This window comes from Quercus suber, unplaced genomic scaffold (assembly GCF_002906115.3).
Source record: "Quercus suber isolate HL8 unplaced genomic scaffold, Cork oak 2.0 scaffold_15, whole genome shotgun sequence".
NCBI lineage: Eukaryota > Viridiplantae > Streptophyta > Magnoliopsida > Fagales > Fagaceae > Quercus > Quercus suber.
In genome coordinates this window covers 842,958-869,477 of record NW_027069480.1, presented here as the reverse complement: position 1 = coordinate 869,477, position 26,520 = coordinate 842,958, and the positions used below count along the sequence as shown (strand labels likewise).

General features: G+C 35.1%; 2 protein-coding genes across 2 annotated transcripts; both read left to right on the top strand.

Annotated features, from left to right (window-relative positions):
- The first annotated feature begins 8,376 nt into the window (after positions 1-8,376).
- LOC112017206 (uncharacterized) lies at positions 8,377-9,306 on the top strand. The gene has a single exon (XM_024049673.1). The coding sequence runs from the start codon at positions 8,377-8,379 to the stop codon at positions 9,304-9,306; it is 930 nt and encodes a 309-aa protein (XP_023905441.1).
- A 2,119-nt stretch (positions 9,307-11,425) lies between these two features.
- On the top strand, positions 11,426-25,222 carry LOC112017209 (ceramide kinase). The gene is given in 13 exon segments (XM_065781576.1): positions 11,426-11,893; positions 12,861-13,016; positions 13,108-13,275; positions 13,402-13,494; positions 17,903-17,995; positions 18,709-18,943; positions 19,055-19,081; positions 19,336-19,420; positions 22,502-22,685; positions 22,811-22,887; positions 23,685-24,065; positions 24,632-24,698; positions 24,780-25,222. Coding segments are annotated over 13 exon segments (1,938 nt in total). The 5' UTR covers positions 11,426-11,659; the 3' UTR covers positions 24,918-25,222.
- The last annotated feature ends 1,298 nt before the right edge of the window (positions 25,223-26,520 follow it).

Genomic DNA, 26,520 nt, shown 5'->3' with positions numbered 1-26,520 from the left:
TTAAAACGAAATGGAAGATAATTATGAGAAGATAATCTCTTCCAAAAAAAAAAACGGAAGATAATTATGAGAGACTAAAATGACAGCCTGACTGTTTGTCTAGTCATCGATAAATATAATTAGGGAATTCTCTCTAAACAGAAAATGTAATCTTAAAATTCTACGGATTTCTATTTTGTTCAAAAAAAATTGTGACTTTGGTGATGGATTTTCACCATGATACAATGATACAAAGGAACATAAACAACACTAGAATAAAAATGTACAAGATTAGTAGTCCACGGTGTGCTATCCAAGCTAGTGTTCATAAACAAGTTAGGAGCAATGGTATATGTCTTTTTTTTTCATCGTTTAAAGTTTAGACCCATTAAAATTTAAAACTTATTGCTTTATGGGTTTGTGTATTTTTTTCTTTTTCTTATATTTCTCTTTTGAATAGTCATATATTTTTTGAATTGTTTCAATAACTTATTTTTTAATTATATATCTTTTTTGGCATTTAGGAATTTTTAACACTAAATTTGTGTTAGTTTTTGCAATATTTGAACATGTTTAGCAAATTTTAATGACTATACCATGTATTATTCTTTTGAAGGTAATCAATTTTTTTTTTTTTTAATTTCTCTATTGTGTAATCATATACATTTTGTTTTGTTTCAAAAATTTATAGAAAGTAAATCTTATGATTCTTTAATATTTTTTGGCTTTCAAAAGTTTTAACATCTGAATTATTTTTTCGATGGTAACACATCTTTTATATATATATATATATATATGTATGTATGTATGTATGTATATGTGTGTGTGTATATATATATATTTATCTATAATTTGTAGGCTTTGAATCTTTTGATTTTCAATAGTTATAGCAATGGATTATTCTTTTGAATGTCATCCATCTTTCTCTTATATTTCTCTATTGTTTAGTCATATATATATATATTGTTTTGTTTCAATAATTTCTAAACAATGAATTATCTAATTCTTTAATATTTTTTGGTCTTTCGGGAGTTTTAATATCTGAATTTTTGAGGTTTTTTTTTTTTTTTTTTTTTTGCAGTATCATGCAATGTTATAGTTTCTTAATCAATTTAAGATTTTATAAAATTATTTTAGTCTACCTCATAAATAGGTAGGTTCCTGTACATAGCACGGGTTAGTGACTAGTATATTATAAAGTATAAACTAGTCACAGACTCACATAATGCGTGAGAATATATAATTATTTTAAAATGTGGTAAAATGTATAATTTATTTTATAAATTTTATTGTAAATAATTTGTCCTCCCTAAAAATAAACAATTTCTAAATGTAATTTTCATCTCTCTATTTTTTTTCAAATATATAATTTTATAATTTTTGGTTTTTTTATTGATATATATATATATTTTAAGTGGTCCATATTCTTCAAATTATTGTTATTATGCAATATATTTTCATAATTTCTTTTAGTACAACTAAAATTTTTAAGTTTTAAATTTATTATTCAAATATCTCATTCTCTTAGGGAAATTATCATAATAATAAAAACTTATCATATTATTACAATTGATGTTACTCAAATAATTGATTGTACTCTCAACTCAAACTTGTCTTTTCTCATTCTTAGGTAAGTACACCAAAATGAAACGAAGTTGACCAAATGGAGCGAATTAGATCGTAATAGACCAAATTGGATCTAATGGACCCAAGTGGACCACAATGGATTGAATAAACTTAAGGGGATCCAAAAGAAGTGGATGGACCGAAAGGGATCGAATAGACTAAAGCGGGCCTAATTGGAATAGAATGGACTGAATGCTGAACCATAATTAGTAAACATAACTCAAAAAATTAATAAAATTATAATAATAAAGTGATGTAAAAGTAAAGGCATAATTTGTGATAAAATAATGTATTCCAATGTGATGGAAGTTGTTTGTTGTTGAAGTAATATAAATCAAATTTGTTATCACATTAATATTTTTAACCAAATTATTATGCATGCATCTGTGATTCTATGTGTCTATTGAAGGTTTTATTCAAGTTGAATTTGGTCCCAAATAGAGAAACTTAGTACATCACAAAAAAGCATATAAGGAAAACCACTTGCATGTAATATTTTATACAAAAGGAAAAGGAAAGAGGGGGGGGGGTGGAGGAGAGGAAACCTTTGTTAAGAGTTTTATTATCTATACTCTTGAAACTAATGAAAATGACATATGGTTATCTAAGTAGGAGTAGAATTGGACTCTTTAATCTAGCCTTTAATACTACAGTAGCATACGAATATGAATACAGTGGTGAAATGAGATTTTTTTTAGGTGAGTATAAACTAAAAATAAATAAATGGTGTCTTTGCCGAAAATGTTTGTATTACATGTATTTTCTATTATAAGCTACATTTAGGTTTAACAATAAGTAAAGTCATAGTAGTGAAAAGCGATTGTCATATCATGATTGATAAGTTATAATTAGTTTTGAGAATGAGTAAAAACATAATGCATTAATGCATATATTCATATTTATATTCATATTTTCTTTTAAAGAAATGATGATACAATTGTTGATGTTGTTCAACAAAAACGTAGTTGTAAAGGCCCAAAAATTGCTAGGCCCACTTAGAATAGTGGAATTAGATCTTTTAGGCCCAATGCAATTAATTTGTTAGAGTGTGGGCTTGCAAAGTCAACTTTGATGCTCTTTTATGATCCAGATATGAGGTTAGTGAAATTAGGGCTTAGAGAACAACAAAAAGAAGTATGAAAAATTGATATAACACTTCCTCAGGTTTGCTCGAGGCAATGTTCATAAAAGAAGTGTTTAAGTGCTTGATAAAAGATGATATTCTGTAACTCCTAATCTTTTCTCAATGATTCACCCCCCTCCTCGTAGGGATTTATTTTCTTTATATAGTCCCTCCCGTTGCATCTGAGCCCTCCACCTATATGTCTCAAGGCATTAATTTGGATGCTTATCCCATCAAAGTTTTGCTGGAGGTGGTAGAGTGTGCTGTGAGCTATGAGATTACTGTTCAAGAGACATTCCTTCATTAATGCAGTCAGCTGAGTTGGTACAGTGCATTGAATGCGGAGGTGATGACTACTTTAACTAGATATTTCCTCTCTTCTTTACTTGCACGTCTCTATTGTCTTCCTTAATATCCTGTCCTTTGGTGCAAGTGGCTAGTTGAAGAGTTCTCGAGAAGTGCTTGCTCTTCAAGCTCCTCGGATGATAGGCCTCCACTTTTTCCCTCCTCGGATTCTTACTGACGTGTCCAGCTCAGACTGATGTGCTAATGGGCCTTTTTCCATCCCCGGACTGGGCCCATGTGCTCCACGCTACATTCAGATCCTACCTTCCCATAGTAGCAACGAATAAATATTACTATTCAGTTTTAGATATTATTGTAAACTCAAAATCTCAAGTTTGAAAATCAAACAATTGAGTATGTTTCATAAGTGTAAATTTGTATTGATGAATTTGTAGTACAATTCTCTATATTTAAATTCTAATACAATAGAATAATCCTCTGATTCAATCTCCTTAGAAAAGTCTTCAATTCAAGTATTGCGTCGATGTAGTCTTGACTCAAACACAAGATGTCCTCTACTTGGATTGGAAAGTGGATTGAAAGATCTTTAAAATGAAATTGCGATGAATCTCTGGCTATGTGCTTGTTAGAGATTTTTTTGTTCTTTGCGTTCTTCGTGTTCTTCATGGGTTCTTCGAATTTTCTTAATCTTCAAAGATTTGTTATGGAAGTTCTTCAGGACTTTTGAGCTTGAGTTTGATGAAGTTTCGATGAATCAAAGTCTTTGCGGTTTCTGGAGGCTTTGAAACTTGATTCCGGTAGAACTTTAAGACTTGGAAGAATGTCCTTCACCTTTGAAGATTTATAGTGAAAATTCTTTGGGGCTTTGGAGGCTTGGATCCGCAGAGCTTCACTAATTTATAGTGTCTTGGTGTTTATGGAGGCTTTTGAGCTTGATTCCAATGAGCTTTGAGATCTAGAAGAACGACTTGAATGCTTTTGCTTCGAATGTTTTTTGTATTCGAAGGTTGAAGTTCTTGATGTTCTTGGAGGCTTTCGAGCTTGATTCCTGCAAAACTTCAAGACTTTTCAATGTTTCCGAATCCTCCTTTAATGCTGAGAATAGTCTTCATTTATAGGAGTCTTGCGGAGGTGTGATCACACGTGATTGGCTATAAGCAGTGGCACATGTCATAATTTAAATAGAGAGACTTTATGTCTTGTTCTCCAAGAGATACATGATATTATTTGATCAGTCAAAGTGTTCTAATTTAAAATAATACATGGGCAGTATTTTATTTGACTGCTTATGTCATTTAAATTAACACGTGTTGACGTGTGATTGACCCTTAAGTATTCTTTGCAATTTTTTATTTAGAAACACTTGGAATATTTCCATTAGTCTCTAAACAATGACAGTGAAACCCACTAAGTTGCATGTGGCACTTTGTGATTGGTTGCAAAATTTTCACTTCTACAATTATATAGATTATTTGAACAATTTTCTATAATTTTTAGTTGAAGAGGATTGCCTTATTCAATATTTTTAGTTGAAAAGGTTTTTCTACTATTTTTAACAATTATTTTATTATTCAATTTCTAGTAATTTTTAAATTTTGGTATAATTATGAAGTGTGAGGCGTTTTTTTTTTTTTTTTTAAGAAACAAATGCACGTGCAAGGGAGAGGAAATGTGATTATAAGTTTCTAACACAAAAACATAATACAAACTCTAACTAAAAATTATGATGACACAAGGGAATCGGATAATTGTCCATCTTTCCCTTTATTTAATCAATTTATTGTATGAAAATATTGCTAATACTATTAAATAAAAATTACACCTTATATATTGCGATTATGCTAGGTGGACATTCACACTCTTTATTTATTCTTCTTCTTCTTTCTTTTTTTGATTTATTTATTTTTTCAACTTTTTCTCCTTGTGCCATGCGAATCTAACCTTTTCTTTCCATATAGTTTACGCACTAAATAGTAAAGACCTTGTAGTTCCGATTAGCTCAATTTGTAAATTCTCTTATCGCGGATGTCATGGTTTAAAATATATAAACTATATGTAAATTACTGGCAAACCTAATTTTTTTTGAGTAAATAGTAATACTCTCCCTCTCGTGGAGCTTTCCCTCTCGTTCTAAGTACAAGTACTTCCTCCCTTGGCTGTGTGCAAGGGGTAATTGTCCAGTGGTATACAAGGTAGAATGGAGGATGTTGTGTGTGATAGGCTTGACAAGATGAAGTTGGCTACTGAAGAGGAAGAAACTATAGCCATATCGGATGATGGAAGATTGGAAGCTATTGAAAGTTGCGCTTTGAGTTTGATTGGAAAATTCCTTATATGTAAGTCGTTTAACAAAGTAGCAGCGAAGAATACGATTAGACGAGCATGGGGATTGAATAAATCACTGCAGATTCTTGAAGTAGGGCCGAATCTCTTCCAATTCAAATTTCAATAAGAATTTGATTTGTATAGGATCTTGAGATGAGGCCCTTGGTCCTTTGATAATCAGCTACTATTACTTCAGAGGTGGAAGAAGGGCATGACCGTGGGAAATATTCAATTGGAGTCAGCATCCCTTTGGTTCCAAATATGGGATGCACCATTTGATATGATCTCTCCTCAAGTTGCAAGGGAAGTGGGAAGTCGCTTGGGTGAGGTTGAGGAGGTGGAATGGAAGAAATGGAAAGATGATATTAGTATGTTTATAAGAGTCCTGGTAGCCTTACCAATTTCAAAACCTATTCGAAGGGGAGGGTTTATTGCTGGATTGGATGGTGTTAAAACGTGAGTGTCTTTTAAGTATGAGAGATTGCCCATTTTTTGTCACTACTGTGGAATTTTAGGTCATGATGTGAGGCACTATGCAGCTCATTATGCAGTGGAGAAGAAGGGAGACCGAATTGAGTATCAATATGGTGATTTTCTTAGGGCTGTGAGGGGTTGTCCAAGAGCATCGTTCTCTAAAGTCTTAGGTCAGATGGCTGGGTCAGAGGAAGAACTGGGTTATGCAGCAGAGCAGAGATCAAAATGAGGAATGCAAGGTGTTCCAATGAACAATGGCGACAACAACAAGCATAGGGGACGGTGAAAACCCTATAGCTGTTGGAAACCCTAGCAACATGATTAATGCTGAGGCCGTGATTCTTAGAACAGCTACTGAAATCACGCTCAATAATAATGAGCGTATTTACACTCATGCAAACGTGAAGGGATCAAACATAACTAATGAGGAAACATGTAAGGAAAGTAAGGAAAATAAAGTGCATGGACAGGTTAGCATGGATTTAAATGGAGGTAATGGGAACGTGGGAGTTTATTCCAAATCCACTGAGGATAATTTGGTGGATATTATGATACAAACTCAAGGGCTGGGGCTGGACATGTCCATTTTAAGTCAGGATGGGATTGGGCTTAATAATGTTAAACCCAAAGGTACTTGGACTCGTATAAATAGAATGGAGTTTGGTTTGGGAGGATTCAACAAGGCTATTATGTTACCTGGATTAGGAAAGAGAGTGTCACGTGAAACACATGAAGGGTAGGTTGATGAGCAGAACTATAAGAAAGGAAAATTGAATAGTGATGAGGAAAGCAATGACTATGGATCGGCGGGGGAGGAAAGCCACCCTTGTCGGGAGTAATGAGACTATTAAGCTGGAACTGCCAAGGGCTTGGGAACCCTTGAATAGGTCAAAGCCTTCGCAAGATTGTGATGGAGCAAGTTCCCAATGTATGTTTCTTGATGGAGACTAGACTTGATAAGGAAGGTTTTGAAAGGCTGTATAGAAATTTACCGTTTCAGAATAAGATTATAGTTAAACATTCGGATTCTAGAGGAGGACTAGCGATTTTGTGGAAGAATGATGTGAGGTTGGAGGTTATTAATTTCACTACTAACCATGTATTAGCTAAGGTAATTGAAGAGGATGGTTTTGTCTGGTACCTGACTGGATTTTATGGGTGGCCGAATGCATAGCAAAAGAAAAATTCATGGAGACTGTTAAAATATTTACAAACATTTGTTGTGCGTCCATGGATGGTGATTGGAGATTTTAATGCCTATTTACATGCAGATGAGAAGAAGAGTGCAAGACAGTTGCATTTTTCATTGATTGAAGCTTTTAGGAAGGCTTTGAGTCATTGTCAACTGCATGACCTTGGCTTTAAAAGATATCCCTACACTTGGAGTAATAAGAGGCCTGGGGAAGCTAATACTAAAATTCGGCTTGATAGGGGGGTAGCTAATAAAGAATGGACCGACAGATTTCAACTGAGTAGAATTGTGCATTTGTCATCTCATGCATCAAATCACCTTCCACTTTTATTGCATATTCAATCCTTTTCACAACCTAGGCAGCACCATGAGAGAAGTTTTAGGATTAAGGAGTCATGGTTGCTTCGGGTTAATTGTGCAGATGTTATTCAGGAGGCATGGGGGAATGCAGGGGTGGATAGAGATGGATTGGATGTTGTGCAGGAAAAAATAAAGGCTTGTGGGGCGGACCTTATGGCTTGGGGTTCATCAATAACTGATCCAGATATGGTGGCCATCAAGGAAACTCAGAAGCAGTTAGACAGGTTGAATGAGGCTAAACTTATTGAAGCTTCCAAAGTTGAATTTTTGAGTTTAAGCAAAAAAACGGATGAACTTCTGCAAAAGTAAGAAATATATTGGGCCCAACGGTCTAGAATAAATTGGTTGAAACATGGTGATAGGAATACAAAATTTTTTCATGCCAGAGCATCACAAAGACGAAGGAAAAATTATATAAGAGGCATCCGAAATTCACAAGTACAATGGGTGGAGAATTTGGAGGAGGTGGTTTAGGTAGCCTCAGATTACTTTGAGAACCTTTTTCAGGCAAGTGCAGGTGATCAGATGGAAGAGTGTTTGGATGCAGTGGAGTGGAGGGTAACAGATGACGTGCGGGACTTTCTATCAACTCAATTTATTGCTGAAGAAGTGTAGGTGGCCCTGTTTCAGATAGGACCAACAAAAGCTCCAAGACCTGATGGTATGAATGCCATTTTTTTATCAAAAATTTTGGCATATTGTGGGTGATTTTGTTGTTTTAACTGTTTTGGATTTTTTAAATAATGGTAACATGCTCCTTGATATTAATCATACAAATATTGTGCTTATTACTAAAGTACAAAATCCGCAGAGAATGTCTGAGTTTAGGCCTATAAGTTTATGTAATGTTATTTACAAAATTATTTCCAAGGTCTTGGCAAACAGATTGAAATAGGTATTGCCTCAGATTATATCATCCACACAAAGTGCTTTTGTACCAGGGCGACCGATCACTAATAATGTGTTGGTGGCCTATGAGACACTTCATACAATGCATGCCAGAAAAAAGGGGAAAAAGGTCTCTGTGGCATTGAAGCTTGATATCAGCAAGGCCTATGACCGGGTAGAGTGGCACTTCTCGCAAAGTATTATGGAAAAGATGGGGTTCCCAGCTGTTTGGATAGAGAGGGTGATGAGCTATGTTACAACACCATCCTTTTCTATTTTGGTGAATGGAAAACCTTATGATATGATTCAGCCATTTAGAGGTATCCGTCAAGGAGATCCGATAACACTATATTTATTTCTATTGTGTGCTGAAGGCCTTACAGCTTTGTTAAAAAAAGCGGAATCGAATGGGAGGATTAATGGAGTTTCAATTTGTAGAGGAGCACCAAAGATTGCTAATCTTATGTTTGCAGATGATTCATTATTGTTTTGCCAGGCAATTCGAGCTGAAGGAGAAACTATAGCAAAAATCCTCCAAACTTATGCAAAAGCTTCTAGGCAAAGTATCAATTTCGAAAAGTCTTCAGCTTATTTCAGCAATAATACTTTAGAAAGGCAGAAGGGCCAAATGTTGGAGATTTTGGGAGTACATGAGGTGGATCAATTTGTAAATTATTTGGGTCTACCAACTTTGATTGGTCATGCTATGTATAACACTTTCTCTTATTTAAATGACAGAGTTTGGAAGAAGCTCCAAGGATGGAAGGGCATGATGCTGTCTAGGGCTGGCAAGGAAATCCTTATTAAGGCTGTAGCTCAATCTATAGCCACATACACTATGAGTGTATTCCAAATCCCTTTGAAATTGTGCAATGAATTAGAAGCGTTGCATGCAAGATTTTGGTGGAGTCAAGTTGGCAATGAACGAAAAATTCATTGGAGAAGTTGGGATAAACTAACGGCTTCAAAGAAAGAGGGTGGAAGGGGATTTCCTGATTTGAGAGCCTTTAATTTGGCTATGTTAGCCAAGTAAGGGTGGAGGATGGTTCAAGGCAACGATTCGCTACTTTATCAATGCTTTAAGGCAAGGTACTTTCTGAGATCATCATTCCTAGAGGCTGAAGAATCCCCTAATTGCTCATATGTGTGGAGGAGTTTTGGCAGCACAACCAATTCTTCAAGCCGATCATTGTTGGAGGGTTGGGAATGGACTTTCAATCAATGCTGTGAAGGATAGGTGGCTGCCTAATTTCCCAACAAATAAAGTCCTTCATTCGGTCTAGGAAAATTGGGGAGAGTTGAGGGTGGTAGATTTGATTAATCCGGAGCTGAACATATGGAAATATAAGGATATAAGGGCCATATTTCATACGGATGAAGTTGATGCCATTTGCCAAATTCCCTTAAGCCAAAGAAATGTTCCTCACTCTGTTTTTTGGCTACATAATTCAAGAGGTTTGTTCAGTGTTAAGTTCGCATATCATGTGGCGATGAGGCTCTTAACTGATGCTAACCGAGGTAGAACTTCAACAGAGGGTGCTGCAAAAAATATCTGGACTGCAATATGGAAGCTTCGGCTTCCAAACAAAATAAAGGTTTTTGCCTGGAGAGTGTGCCATGAGATCCTCCCAATTGCTGCAAATCTGACCAATATAAAGGTGATTAATGATGATCGATGCTCGGTTTGTACAAGGGAAACAGAGTCCACTATTCATGCCCTTTGGGATTGTGCTGCAGTCCAAGATATATGGGCTAGAAGTTCTCATAAGCTGCAGAAGGCTAGTCATGGCCAAGCTGATATTTCGGACTCAAGCATGGCTTGTTTGGAACTAGCATAACTGCTTGCTGCATGGAGGACAACTGAAGTTGCCAAGTAGCTTGACTAATCGGGTTGAGGAATGTATCACAGAGTTCAAAATCTCACAAACCTGACTGGACATACAGCAAGCACAGCAACCAAATGGAGATACATGGCAGCCACCACCACCAAAAGAGTTTAAATTGAATTTTGATGCAGTTGTCTTTTCTGATTTAGGCAGAACAGGTATTGGTGCAATCATTCGAAATGAAAAATGGGAGGTAATGGCTGCTATGAGTGCTAGGGGTCCGATGGTGCACATAAGTGATGAAGCAGAACTTCTTGCTTGTCGAAGAGCCTTAGAGTTTGCAGTGGATGCTGGTTTCTCGAGGTTGATGGTTGAAGGGGACAACATCAATGTTATGCATGCTATCTCTTCTTCTTTGGAAAACACTTCTCCATTTGGCAGTGTGGTGGATGACATTCGTCATTTGTTGCGAAATTTGCAATGGGCTAGTGTTTGCTGTATTAGAAGGGGTGGGAATCAAGTGGCACATATTTTAGCCCAATATGCTAGAAATAATTTAGATGAGGATATTTATTGGATGGAGGACTTTCCCCCACTAGCCGTTGATGCCTTGTATCGTGATCTTTCACTACTTTAATTGAATGAATACCCCCCTTTAAAAAAGAAAAAAAAAACACGCGCGCACACACACATATGAAAATAGTAATATTAGTGTTTTAAACTGAGTTTATAATACATTATATAACAAGAGTACAGCTACAAAAGAGCCTAATATTTGTAGTTGTAGCCTGAGGATATAATCAACGGACACTAGACACACACAACCAATAATGAAACTAATTTTTATAATTTCATAATTTCATAATTTTATTTAATTAACTAAAATAACATAATCTCAACAATATTTTGTTCATTAACTTCTAGCATAAATTTGTAGATGGATTTTTTTTTTCTTGGGATTCAAGATGCTTACTATATATGATTTGTTAACGGCTTAATGTCACTGTTATGGAAGATATAAAAATTTATAAAAAAAAAAGTCAATTATTTTTTTATTTTCTTATTTAAAATTTCTTAAAATATATGATAATCTTAAAAAAAAAAAATTGCTTTATATATTAGAGGTGACACGAGTTTTAATAAGAATCATAACTAAATTTTTTACTATGGTAATATATATATTCTTTATAAAAAAAAAAAAAAAAACCTATGATAATAATATAGAAAATTCAACATATAAGAATCATAACTAAATTTTTTACTATGGTAATATATATATTCTTTATAAAAAAAAAAAAAAAAACCTATGATAATAATATAGAAAATTCAACATATGAAAAGTTGGAATTCTTGTTTGGGTGTCGAAAACAGAAAACAGACGACGGACAAAGTAAAACTAAAGAAAGAAGAATCAACGATTCTGATTTCTGAGGACTTTATTCCAGATGGGTGTGTCCCATTTCCCAACAACAACCCAGATTTGGTTTTCCGTATTTTCAATTTCTTGGGAGAGAAAAAGTTATCTGGGACAAAACAGTTTTGCCTAAATTCCAATTCCAAATGGAGAGAGACGAAGATAACTTGTTAGAAGATGGCAATGGTATCGTTGTGGGAGAGAGTTCCAAGCCGATTCAGTCGAATGACAACTCTGAGCCTCAGCTTCATGGTGGTGATGGTGAAGAAGCATCGTGTTTGAGCACTACCCTTTTCTTGGATCATGTTGGCCGAGTCATCCTCACCTTCAATTCTGATGGGTTGTCTTGGGAAAAATTGCACCACTCCTCCTTCAATCTTGTAAATCTCTCTTCTTTTTTCAGTTTCTTTTTCTGATTGGATAAAATTTATCAGATTCATATAATTATAATGTTTGTTTGTGTATATATTTGGTTCATGTCATATCTAATCCAATACCAATTTGTGATCCTTTTTGTATGTAGTTTTGTTTTGTTTCGTTTGAAAAAAACCCTTTTTTTTTTTAATGGGGATTGCTTGGTTTTCAAGGAATGAATGTTGTTTTAATGCTTAATGGGGGGCTGGCCTTCCTGATGTCAATTGGGACTTGTAATATTGAATTGGATAAATTTGAGATCCGCGTCAAGGTTAATAATTTGGTTTCTAGTTTCTTTGGCAAGGTTAAAAGGTTTTACTTAGTGCACAAATGTCCCATTTTTTGCAGGGTCTGTTAGAGGTGATTGATAGGAAGCTTTACCTCCAATTTTTATTTTTGGAGGGGCTTATTCCCAAACTCGAAAATCGAAACCGTGACATGCCACTTTTGGTGGAAGGCACATGCCACAAAATGCCGCTTTCTACAACAAGGTTATGATACATATAAATTTTCAAAATGATGGTCTATGTATTGGTAAAAATTTGGTTAGGAAGGTCATTTTGGAAGTTGAATTTGTAATGAATGGAAGTATTTTTTTTTTACTAAAATTGTGATAATCGAATGGTTTGGAAGTTGGTTTGCTGCATGATTGAGTTAAATTCAATAGGTTAAGCTTTGATACAATCGGTTAGGTTATCATGTTTTAATGTAGATAAGAAGTATGGCATCAAGTACAATATAATTTCTGCATTGCTTGATCATTTATTTATTACAATCTCTATTAATTTGCATCACCATCTTATAATGGATGGTTGTGTAAAATCTCTATTAAACCAATATAAGTATTTTAAGATAGGTTTTCTAACTGTCAACTACTAAGGTTAATAAGATAGTGTAACACTTGGTTTTTTTTTTTTTTTTTTAAATAAACAGGATGAGTCAATTTGTTTGGGCAGAAAACTTGCTCCTAGGGGTGCAACGAAGATCAAATTTTCCGATGTTTATGCTGTTGAGTTCGTCGACTATGGCTTGGTCCATGAACCAAATCTTCTAAATGGTGGAAGAAGTCTTTTGGGTGATGACCATGAGGTTTGTTCTCATTAATGTTCTTTCTTATGCAGTTTTAGTCCACATTTAGCTATTATCTCAAGGGATGGAAAATTTATTTACTCTGATGCAGATGTACCGCTTTACTGTGCATGGTTTCCAAAGGTCAAAAACTCAGTCTTCTCTTTGGGTTCTGGCTGTGTACACATTCTGTCATAAGGATCTGCAGACGTGTCAGATGTGGGTGGATCGAATTAATGCCTCTCTAAACCTTGAATTGGAGAGACCAAGAAATCTTCTGGTATGTTCTGTGAAATAATTCATTGTTGTGTCTTTTGCTTCAATTTTATTTGTCTTTGGGGTGGTTGCTCAAAATGGACAAAATGTGGTAGTAAAGTTTTTGCGGATTTTGTCTCTGATTTACTAGGTTTTCGTTCATCCAAGGAGTGGGAAAGGGAGTGGTTGTAGAACTTGGGAAACTGTGGCACCTATATTCTCACGTGCTAAAGTCAAAACAAAGGTAAGATTTCAGTGCACTTGATGCCTCTATAAATAAATGTTTTGTACACTTTGAGAATCACACATTTTGTTGGCATACCTGATATACCTACTAATTAGATTACGACACTTTGTACCAAAATATTGATTTGTAACTTCTTTCAATTGTGTAATGCTGAAATATCTTATGCTTCAAAAGCATCTTTGCATTTGCATATTTGTTAGTGTTAAATGGTTCTCTTTCTTTTGTTATTATTATAGTTTGGCTACATGGTGGTCAGGTCAGTGCAATTATTGCACTTCACGCCCTGTCTACTAGGAATTTTTTGTTTTATTTATTTTGGTTTTAAAATTTTCATTATTTGACTTCACTTAAGTTTATGCACTTGGGAGTTTATTTTGTAAATGTATAGACAAAAATGTATTAGGGATAGATAAGGTTTTAGATTTTGATTATGGTTAAACATTGATAGCTTTGGAAGCGAATTAGTCAATGGAAGTGATGAGGGAGACGCAAGAGGATTTTTATTTAGTATTATTTATGGTTGCAATTCAATTGTATTTTTTATGTTTTAGGTCCTAGTAGTTTATTAGGCTATTAGTATTTTAATTTGGAAGCAATGTTATTTTTGTAATAAGGCAATTAGGGTTTCCTAGCCAATTAGAACTACGGTTTAGCAATCCTTTATAAGCAATCTATTGTACTCCTTAAGGAGATAGTTGATATTTTGATGAATGAAAAAAATGGCCGTTTGGTCTCTCTTTGGTCTGGTGCTGACTCCAGGTCCACCCTAGGTGTTGACTCTGTGGTTTCCTTACTTGGTGTTGACTCCAAGCAAGGCCTAGATGCTGACTCCTAGGTCATATCCTTTACTTTCTTGTTTTTTTAATTTCGTTCTGGTTTTCCTTCGTCAGTTTTGGTATCAAAGCAAGTACTGATCTGTTTGAAGCATCATCGTAGTGAATCCAGAACCAACAAAAAAAAAAAAAAAAAAAAATCCCATCACCATTGTGTTTTCCACCACTAGAAAGTTGTCTTTGTCATTTCTCTACTGGTACCATAAAGCTTTCTGTCATATAGTTGTGTTGCCCATCAGAAAACCTAGAGATTCAAGCCAACCATAAAACTCCAATCCAAAACCCACAATCAAGTCTCCAAACCCTTCGCAACCAGAGACAACGAGAGGAGAAATAAGAGTCCATCGCTGCCATCGCACCATCCACCACCAACAAACCTCAATAGTCAGATCTGGTTGCTTTGCACGCCACCACCATCTCTTTCTCGATGTTGCGCCACCATCGCCCTCACTTGCCTAGTGCTATTGCTGCCGTCGCAATCCCACCAACAGCCTCATAAGGTAATCGTAACCAAGCCATTTGTTTTAAAACCCCAGCGTATTTGTCTCTTAAAACTCTACCAATAGCCTCATAATGATGAGGGAGACGGAAGAAGATTTTTATTTAGTATTATTTATGTTTGCAAGTCAATTGTATTTTTATATTTTAGGTCTTAGTAGTTTATTAGGTATTAGTATTTTAATTTGGAAGCAAGGTTATTTTTGTAATAAGACAATTAGGGTTTCCTAGCCAATTAGAATTAGGGTTTAGCAATCCTTTATAAGCAACCTATTGTACCCTTTAAGGAGATAGTTTATATATTGATGAATAAAAAAAATGGCCGTTTGGTCTTTCTTTGGTTTGGTGCCGACTCCAGGTCCACCCTAGGTGCTGATTTCTAGTGGATTCTCCACTTGGTGCTGACTTAAAGCTAGGCCTAGGTGCTGACTCCTAGGTCATATCCATTTATTGTCCTGTTGTTTCATTTTGTTTTGGTTGTCATGCGTCAGGAAGTTTCAACAATAGGTCTATTGAGTTGTACATGTTGATTATCCTGACATACAAGTTGGAATTGTAAGTTGTAACATACAACATTTTTTTTTTTTTTTGATAAGTTTGTAACATACAACATGTGATGATGGTACTTTAATTTTTTTTTTAATAAGTAATAAAAATCTGTTTTCTTAGAAAACAGAAGAAACGTCAAGCATTGGTTAAAAAAGATTCTACGAGTTAGTACAAAAGGATTCCTTTTTAATGTTTTATTGTAATTCTTAATGCCATTTCTTTTGGATTGCAATGCCAAACTTTAAAAACTAGATATAGTTAATGATATTCTTATAATATCACTAGACTTTGGAAGGGTAGATGACAAGATGCGTTGGAAGCCTAGTAAGAGTAAAGGTTTTGAGGTAGGAAGCTATTACTGGCTATTATACCCCTCTAATTCTGGCCACTTTCCATGGATAATTATTTGAAGATCTAAGATCCCTTCTAGGGTTGCCTTCTTCTCTTGGTGTGCTGCATTGGGAAGGATCTTGACTGCTGATAAGTTATGGAAGAGAGGCATTAATGTGATTGATTGGTGCGTCATGCATAAACAGAATGGGGAGAATGTGAAATGAATCATCTGCTTATGCATTGTCCTATAGCTTATGAGGTGTGCCCCTTGGTTTTTTGTTTGTTTGGTGTTCATTGGTTATGCCACTGCAGGTTAAGGACCTATTAGCCTCGTGGCAAGGCAGTTTTGGTCGACACCGCAATGCTGCAATTTGGAAGATTGTGCCACATTGTTTAGTGTGGTGCACTTGGAGGGAGAGAAATGCTAGAAGCTTTGAGGGCTGTGAGTACTGTTTAGTTTGTCATTGAGATTAAATCCTTTTTCTTTGCTGGAATGGGCTATAGCTATTCAAGCTTTCTCTTGTGATTCTTTTTCAAGATTCTTACTTTGTTTAAGATGTTGCAGCCAATTTTTTTTTTTTTTGGTAGAGTTTTTGAATGGAACAAAGTATCAGTTTTGATAGTTTGTGTTTACTTTCTGTGGGGTGTCGTCGGGATGATCCCCACTACTCATGATATGTGGGATTTTTTTAGTTGGAATTGCATTAAATCTGAACTTAATCAAAATTTTCTCTGATTGTTTAGTAGCCAATTGGTGCACCTGATGGGCTACATCAATTTTTTTTTTTTGCTATTGAATTTTTTTTACTTTGACTTCATAATCAAGTCAGTTACTTGTTAGTCAACAAAAAAAAAGAGTCAGTTATTTGCTTGTAGTATATATAGATAGCTTAGGTTTTTTGCCTTCATTATCCGAGACAAACCTTTTTATATTTATTTGACTAATGGTGGGTAGACATCAATTGAGGGAGTTTGCTATTGGCACCTTTTTGTCTTTAGAATGTTTGCTAATAGTATCTCACCCCTATGTGATTTATTTTATTTTTCATCTTACTGCCAAAACTGACACTTTATTCCATTAAAAAACTCTCCAAAAATTTTGAGGTCATAGCTGCTTAAATAAACTTTAAAACCTTGGTTACTTAGTTTAATTGGATGTAATTTTTTTAATTAAAGACTTCTTCTGTAAACCTACTTGGACTCACTAAGAAATGATGTAAGGCATAGTAATATAGTCCATTATTTATAAAAGAGTAATTAAGCCCATTATAACAGATCCCAAGAAACTAGACTAGCCCAATGATTTGCCTAAGAAGTACAACCCTTTTAAAAGGAACCAAAAAAGAAAAGGAGAAAAAACCTAAAGGAAATTAAAACCGTAATTTAACCTAATAAACAGTTCTTACAATCTTGAATTTCAATCAATCACCTTTCACAACTGAACTTTGCACCTCAATATCTATTACATCAATCATTGCATAACTACTTTCTTTTTGATAAGGAAAAATAATTATGAACACAAAAGGGGCCAAATCAATCATTAAAAGCACAAAAAGGGTGCAGCCCATGTATATTGGATGTATACAAGAAATACACTAGCAACTAAGAATAAAAATTACAAAGATCATCAATCATTGTCATGACTATGCTAATTTTATTGTTAAACATTAAACTAAGGCATAAAAGATGGAGATTATGTGTCAATTCTATAAAAACCAATATGCAACAATGGATTAGGGAGAATGTGGAAGATTTTCTCTGTAAGTGGGCTTGCAATGGAAAAGTGTCTGTACTTTTAGCCAAGGGCCTGACAGTTGTCCCATGCCCACAACTATGTTGACTACTTGTGTCATGTTGACATGGGTATAACAGCTAAACAAAAGAGTATGGACAATAGATCTTTGCCGGATGAGAGTATGTTGTTAGCTTTTGTTTTCATTATCTTGGATGTACAATCCCACAACCCACAGTATTTGGAACGTTTTGTGTTTCTGGTAGTTAAAGGTAGCCTGTCACCAAATTTCAATGTCCTAAAGAGTGAAAGTGCTAAAATTCCTTTAATATTATATGTTATATGTACTCTTGATTGGAATGAAGATTCTGGTGGAAGTCATAAGACTGAAACATATGCAACTAAAATAAATGTAATTCATATTCTTTTTTAATAGTTATTATTTAATTCCCCTAATCAGGTTATCGTGACACAGAGGGCAGGACAGGCATTACATGTGATGACCTCTACTTCAAACAAGGAGCTTTACTCATATGATGGTGTTGTGGCAGTTGTATGCAATGAGATCCCTTCAATTGTCATTTGTCATTTGTAGAATAATAGTAAGCTATAAATTTTAGGCCATCCAGTTGATAATTTACAGAACTATGCTTGTTGTGAAACAACTTGGTCTATGGCATAGTGAGTGTTGTGTTCTTGTATGTTTCATGTTCCATGTTCCATATTCCATACCATGTGTTAATTGCTTTATGCTGCCAGATGTACTGAGTCATGAACTTTACTGTATATATGATGGAGGAACAGAAAACTTAATATTGAAGGAAAAAAGCTTGCAGGTTATTATTCAGGTTTTTTATTTGGGGGGTTTTTGTCTTTTATGGTCATTTATGTAGGTTATTTTGGATGGCTGAGATTTTATTATGTTCAAGGGCTAGGATTTAATTTTAATTAGGGTTTCTATGGTATAACAGTTTGCTTAATAGCTCTGGACACCCACATTAGCCAAAAAAAAAAAAAAAGATTGTGCTTCCTGGTTGTTATCATATTTTAATTCAGATTTGATAATTTTCAGTAAAGAAAGTTTTTCCCCCTTTTCTTTCTTTTCCCTGGCTGTCTAGTTCAGAAGACCATCCATTTGGCAGTGATTTTAATCTCCTTGCTTTCTTGAAAACCTCTAAATTTCTTGTTGATTTGTTCCACTCATACTAAAGTTCAAAGTAGTCTTTCCTGCTTATTTTGGTAGCTTTCTAATTGATCTGATTCCAGGGTGGTGATGGTTTCTTCAATGAAATCCTTAATGGGTTTCTTTCTGCAAGGCATAAAGCTCCTTACCCACCAAGCCCTTCAGATATTACTTGTCCTGTTGATGGAAATAGCAGTTTCATAATTCATAATGGTTCAAGTGAAACAGTTGCTGAGATTACTTCTTATCAAAATGAAGACCAGTCACCTCTCCTCTCAAGTGCTAGACAACAAAATGGATCTGGATTCTCAAATTCCAGTACGTACCCCAATCACTTTGTTTCTATAAAAACCAACCATGGATTTGATTGTGATTGTAATTGTAATTGATGGTTATCTGATATATCACTAAATCTATCTGAAATAACAGGAACTGAAGATGGTTCTTGCAACACTGGTTAGTTTTTTCCCTACTTTACAATTTTATATTATATATGACGTCAGTATACTGAAAATTGTTGCCGACTCTCCCCCCACCCTCCATCTCCTTCCATGGGCAGTGTTCTTTTATTGTTAAAAAATGTCTAGTTTCTGATATTGCTCTTTTCTTGTTTTGAGAATTCAACAGATCAAGATTGTGATTTGTCCTTTTATTGTTAAAAAATGTCTAGTTTCTGATATTGCTCTTTTCTTGTTTTGAGAATTCAACAGATCAAGATTGTGATTTGTCCTTCCCCCAAAAACAGTTTAGATTTGGAATCATTCCTGCAGGTTCAACTGATGCCATTGTGATGTGGTATTTTATTGCATAATTATATTTTTTGCTCTCATTATTCTTTTTTTTTTTCCTAGTATAAAGCATGACTGTTGTTTCATATCTAAGAACAACTCAATATAATTTTGTGAACTTATCTGCAGTAGGTTTCTATGGTTTTTACTCCCATGTTGTCTTTTATAAGTTGCATTATGAGCTACACGTCTCACACCTCAGGGGTCACTAAGGAAATGTGCCTTATTCGTTACCCAAAAATATCATTCTGGCCTTATTGACAACTTATTGTTCAAGCATGAGCTATGGAGTACGTATATAGTATGTGATGTTTCTTAGGTTCTATAACCTTGAGTTCCTGTTTAGGTCATGTTTTTCCATGGTGTCTAGTAATAATCTAATCTAATACACATCAAAGAGGCATAAGACCTTGCTTGCCTGTAAATTAACTGGTCTAGTTTCATAGGTACTATAGTAGGCAACTAAAACTAAATTTTTAAATATTACCTTTTGTGAAGTGTATTTTGTAAATATATCAAATATTCATAGTTGCTCAAAAACCAAAATTAAATCCTAAAAACATACACTTTAGTGGTGATTCATATTTTGTTCAGGAACCAGAAAATAGATTTGATTGAGATACTTATAAGGAAAAATACAAATAACTGCACATAGTAGAACCAAGAAATAGCATTTTATGGTGTTCAAAAGAAATGGAAAAATTTTTGGGCTAAAAGCAAAGATCTTATAGCCATGATGTCAAATGTCTTTCATTCAAAGGGGAAATTAGTCTGTTTGAGTTGTTCAGTCATGTATAAACTAAAAAAGATTCTCTCTCTCTCTCTCTCTCTCTCTCTCTCTCTCAATGTAAGCATTGTTGGGTTTAGACGTGTGAGTGAAGTCCCACATTAAATAATGATGAGAAGACTGAGTGGTTAATGTGGTTAATATAACATAGTTAAACACATACCTATTGGGCTTAAGCCTTTTGGGTCAAAGTGTTTCTATATGTTATATTAATTACTCAAGGAAGCTTCCTAAGAAGTTTATCTCCCTAACAAGTGGTATCAAAGCCCAAGGTGGTGTGGGGCAAAAAGGTGGCAAGGTAATTGAGGTTCCTTTCGCGGTTGGAGTAGGAATGGGGTGCATGTACTTGGTGGAGCTCTTTCAAAAATGGAGTAGGGATGAGTCCCTTTCACAGTTGGAGCGGGGGGATGGTATATTGCACAAGGCAAGCCCATAAAAGCCCACACAAATGATCTTGAAAAAAGGCCTAACAAAGGAGTATTATTGCCAATGGTGCTAGACAACGGTGAGCTGCGAGGTTCTCATGGATGAAGACGTGCGGGGTTGACATGTGGAGGCCCATGGATGATGCACTAGTGAAGGAAAAAGCCCATAAGATAGGGGGAGCTAATAGGACTTGTTCATGGCCATGGAGAGGTCTTGAAGCCCACAGAGAGGCAAAGGCTCACACGTGAGGGGAAGATTGTTGTGTTTACACATGTAAGTGAAGTCCCATATTGAATAATGATGAGAAGAATGAGTGGTTAATATAACAAAGTTGAGCATATACCCAATGGGCTTAGGTCTTTTAGGTTAATTAATTACTCAAAGAGGCTCCTCAAGAAATTTATCTCCCCAACAAGCATTTGAAATTCATTAAGATTATCAATTTACAGAGTTGAGCTTCTGTACAAGAAAGACTGTAAACTTTGCCCCATGCATTTTGAGCATTTAAGACTTGGGGAGTGGGATTAAATTTGAAGATAAGCATTCTTTGATTAACTATAAGCATAGTATCTTTCACTGATTAATGATGGTTTGCTGAACAAGTGCTTTTTTATGGATTTTAGTGACTAGTAAATGCTTAGTGGTTTTTAGGAACATCGTATTTGTTTTTCTAATTTGGATGCACGAGCAAATACTAAGACATAGTTGCATTGCATACGTCCCTGTTTATGTCTGTGCATGAACAGGAGATAAAAGCCTTGAATAGGTATCTCACTGGTCTCATTTAGGGTTTTTTTTTTTTTTTTCATTACGAAAATGATAATTTTGAAAAAAGTTGAATTGACAGGTGACACTCTAGGATCTGGTTCTTGATCCTACTTGCATAGAACTATTTTTTTTTTCCCTAGGTAAATAGAGGGGGAGGGGGGAGGTGGTGTTCGAGCCTAGACATTGAGAACCACAAAGGGTGCCAATACCATTGGGTTATCACACGAACCCCTAACTTCATAGAACACCTTTAGGAGTATCTTTATCATACTGATAAAGTTCCTTGATACCCTTGATGGGATTCATTTAATGCAGATTCAGTGCTGAAGAAGCTCTGTGGTGGATGCCCATAAACCAATATCCTGGATCATAAGCCCATCCTGCATATTGATGGATGATGTTCTGAATATAAATTGTTTCTACAATGGGCGTAGATCCAGAAGTGTGACTACTTACCCGATGTTTTGGGTGTCCAAGATGTGGGGAGATTATTTATTAATCTTTTTGCTGCCACAGCCTCGTACAAACAGAGTTAAACCTTAAAATTTCAAGGAATAAGTTGTGATGGAGATTGAGAAGAGCGGTCGGTGATTGGGTGCTTCGGGTGAATGTGTTGGAATTCTAATCTCTAACATACAATTGGAGTTATTGGGACTTTGAGACCCCATTGCTGACCGATAATTTTGTTGAAACCATCTGTTGGCTGGGTGGGTAGATTGGGTCTGTTGGTTTTGCACAATTCTAGTGCTAATCATCAAAATTACCTAAGTTCAATCAACGAATCCTAGATACAATGGTAGAGGGAGGAGGGTTGAGGGGTCATTTTTTATTTTGATTTTGATTTTTTTCACTGAATTGGATCACAGTTGATTTAGTGTGTAAGAAAAGACACAATTCAAGTACATAGGAATTTGCCTTTGTATATTTAATAGACAGTACAAAGCGCTCTGATCTACTTTAGTTTTCAATGATCATGTGCAGTGGTACTTATTGACATCTAATACCTATAATTTGCTACTTTTCAAGGACAAATTTTTTAGTATCATCTATTGTCTTGGTTGATATAATTATGTGGTTACATGTAATATATTGGACTTTGTTTTGCAGTACCACTGGAGCTCGAGATCCTATAACATCTGCCTTGCACATTGTCCTAGGTAATAGGGTGGGCCTTGATATAGCTCAAGTTGTAAGATGGAAAACAACGCCTGAATCAAAAGTTGAACCTTATGTACGCTATGCGGCTTCTTTTGCTGGGTAGGTTCTCATTATCTCTGATGTGGTATTTTTTGTACCAGGATTTTATATTTTTTTATTATTAAAATGATTTGGGTCCAAAAATACACAATTCCTTGACTAATCTATACATAATCACACCTCATGCAACATCTAGTGAGGGTTTCATGTAACGGAAAGAGTCCCAAGTATGCTGGTGTTAATTTTATGTTTTACAATTTAAGATNTGCAGGAACAAAAGTTTTTTTGAAGCACAGGTATATCTGAATACAATGGAGCTACCCTCATTCAGTTGCAATGTGTTTAAAATAAATACTTCTGTTTACTTTGCGTGTTAGGTTATGTTTGTTAGAAATACGTGGTTAAATGATTAAATTTACTATATTCGAATAGCTTAAGCTTTTGAGACAATCAGTAATTTAACATGGTATCAAAACATGAAATCCTAAATTCGATTGGCCCACATGTGAGGAGAGTGTAAGAAATATGTAGTTAAATGATTAAATTTACCATATCCCAATAGTTTAAGCTTTTGGGACAATCTGTAATTTAACAATATTAATAAAATGATATTAAAATTTAAGGGGACAAAAAAGAAAAAGAAAAAGAAAACAGATCAGTGTTGGTCTTTAGTTGCTATTATTCAATTTCAGTATTCAGTCACTGCCCTGTAGGCCTGCACCAAGCTGGTATTTCTGCTTCATGGCAGAAAAGCATCCAAATCTGATCAACAAAACAGTTCTGCTCTATGAGCTTTGTTATTTTGGAGGCATATTTGCACCATGTTGAGATCTTGCATAAGTTACTATGTTAACTTCGGGTTTGTAACCAGTGTCATGTCATATATGCTATATTGTGAGTCATAAATATGGTTATCCTGTGTATTAGAGAGAGACATTGTTAATCTTTTCTTTCTCCCTGGTTTTGATGTGGAACTCCCAGTAAGCATGTTATTGTTTTCTTCCATAGTCTGCTTGTAGACTGTGACCGTGTGACCATGACTAATGCTAATTGTGCTAATTGGTAATAGTTTCTGATCTATGATATTATTCAGGTCATATGAGGCAGAAGTAGCATACATAGAAGTCAAATCAGAAGAAAAAAGTTCGATTCTTGAAAGAGGCCGCTTGAGTGGTCGGGTTCGACCATTCCGAAGTTCAAATAAATCTGAAAGAGTGATTTGTCGTGTTAATTGCAATGTTTGTAACAAAAAAACAGATCAAGTATCCATGGGAAGTCCCAGATCAGTGCCTTACCCACCTCCAGAGGAAACAAGATGGATGAGATCTAAAGGGCGTTATCTTAGCATTGGTGCTGCCATAATCTCCTGCCGAAATGAAAAAGCACCAGATGGTTTGGTGGCTGATGCACACCTTTCAGATGGTTTCCTGCATCTCATATTGATTAAAGACTGCCCTCATGCTTTGTATCTATGGTATGTAGACAGATGGAGACTATCTTTGGCAAAACAACAACACCACCACCCCCCCCCCCCCCCCCCCCCCCTCTCCTCTCTCTTCATCCAAAAAAAAAGAGAGAGAAAAGTTGGTTAATTTTGAACTCATTAAGTTTGAAAACAGAATTGGTTGAGTCTTTTAAACTGCTAGGATGTGGCACATGATGTAGGAGAAATGGAGAATGTCTTTATCAAACACTTAATGACCAATTGATTTCTTACTGAAAGTGAAAGATTTGAAAACTTTTTTCATTTACTAAGAAAACCTTCTATTGTCTCACTAGTAACATAGTAATGCAAAATCATATGCTTATCCTCATCTTTTAGGGTGTTTCTTCCGCAATCTTACCAAAGTTGGGTCCTGTTGTACCTGCAACTCATCTCTATGAAGTTGGGTGTGATACTAATTATGAAGATATTCTTGCTGCTTCTTTTACTGTCCACCCTTCTTTCATTTAAGTTTCTGTTTCCTTCTCCTTGGAGTTGTTTTTTTATTTTTTATTTATTTTTTGAACTCTTATGCCATAATTGATTGATACCTACAGGCACCTAACCCAGCTTGCAAAGAGAGGTGGAACTCCCCTGAACTTTAAGTTCGTTGAACATCATAAAGTATGTTTCATAAATTGGGTCTTATCTTTGTTGTGTTTTTGCAACCTCTCTTTTTGTAATTATTTCATTTCTTGTGCACAGACGACAGCTTTTATGTTTACTTCTTATGGCACTGAGAGTGTATGGAATTTGGATGGGGAGCCCTTTCAAGCTCACCAACTTTCAGCACAAGTATTTAGAGGCCTTGTTAGCTTATTTGCGTCTGGTCCCGAAGTCTAACAGATGACTTGCAAAAGAGTTTGTTGGAGAAAATCTTAACTATTCCCATATATGTTACAATTGTTTTCTGATTAAGTTATCCAGTCAAATCAGTTTTGTACAAATGACGTGTGTATAATGAAATTTAGAGAACATTTCAGGGCCTTAGTTTAAGAGTGTGAGGTTCAACAAACACCTCTGATACAATACGTAGAAGAGGATTAAGCGGGAGAAAAAGACATCAAGCAATGCTGCTGTTCATTTTGTACTACTATTAAAAGGATAAGTCATCAATTAACCACACATCAACTGGATTTTTTCATTGATATCAGTAAGTTATTTTTTCGGGTTGTTTTATTTTTACACTGGCTGAAGTGAGAAGCCAATGTAGTGAATAATTGGGGGGAAAATGAAAATGGACCAGGTCAGGAAGAGTCCAATATTTTCAAGCTTTAGCTTGTCTTGTTTAAATATGAGTTGGGCATACTTAAAATTGTTTAAAAAAAAATTTAAGCCAAATTCATGGTTCAAAAGCCTATACCAAGCTTTTTTTTCCCCCCGTTCTTTGGGACTAATTTTCATTCTGTGCATTTGACTCATTACTGAAACATAGTAAGTTCTTTCTCTTCGGCTGCATATCATTTCTGCTTTTGAGAAATGAAAACTCAAGTTTAGAGTCTTCAGATTGATTCCATTAAAAAATGATGAACAACAATAAGAAGTCTTTGATTGAAGCGAAAGCCTGTTCTCATAGGGAAACTTAATTAATTAATTTGATTCACAGCCCATTATATCATATGAATTTTGAAATTTTTTTGAAGTTTTAACCCAATTGAGTCCCAAAAGGACGCATAAAATTGCTGTCACAAACAAATACAAATCATTAGATGTTTCAGTGAGAAGCCAATCACTTTGGAACTATGGTTGGAAATTGGAATAGACATTCATGTTAATCCAGACGCTACGTTAATACAAGTATATTAAGTGACCTTGACGCCAACTTTATGAGACAAGCAGAAAATCCAAATGCAGACTTTTTCCTCCCAACTTTTCCAGGCACTATGAGCAGTGTTTGAGTTAATGGTCATTGATTGGAAAGACTTTCAAAGTTATTATCTTGACATTTCCTCCTCCTTGAAGTTTCCGCTGGTTCCACAGTCTTCTCTTTGAAGTACTAGTCCATTGGTTTATACTTTATACTAGTATTTTACTATTGTTGAAGACCAATGCGATGCATATCCAATATTCTTGTTATTACAGTCTTTAAATCTACGACCACCCTTTCCACTACCATCACACAAGTTTGACATAAGAGAGCCATTGTGTGCAATGTCTACACCATTGGAGTAATCTCTCTCTTTCCTTCTTATACATGCACAAACACAAACATTTCAATGATGCTTAAATGACGTTTTGTTGATTTGCATGCTAGCTAGTTGAATGTTACACAATGGTTCTTGGTTAATTTTCTAACATAAAAGTAGTGTTTTTTGGCACGTGTGTGTGTTATTTGCCTCTCTCTCTCTCTCTCTCTCTCTCTATATATATATATATATATATCACTCTGCTACTGATTTTGAGTAACTGTAATCATCATATCATTAGTTCTTTCTTTTCTTCAATC

What these genes read in the sequence shown, in the direction of transcription:
- LOC112017206 (XM_024049673.1), top strand. Translation starts at nt 8,377, where the DNA reads ATGCATGCCAGAAAAAAGGGGAAAAAGGTCTCTGTGGCATTGAAGCTT.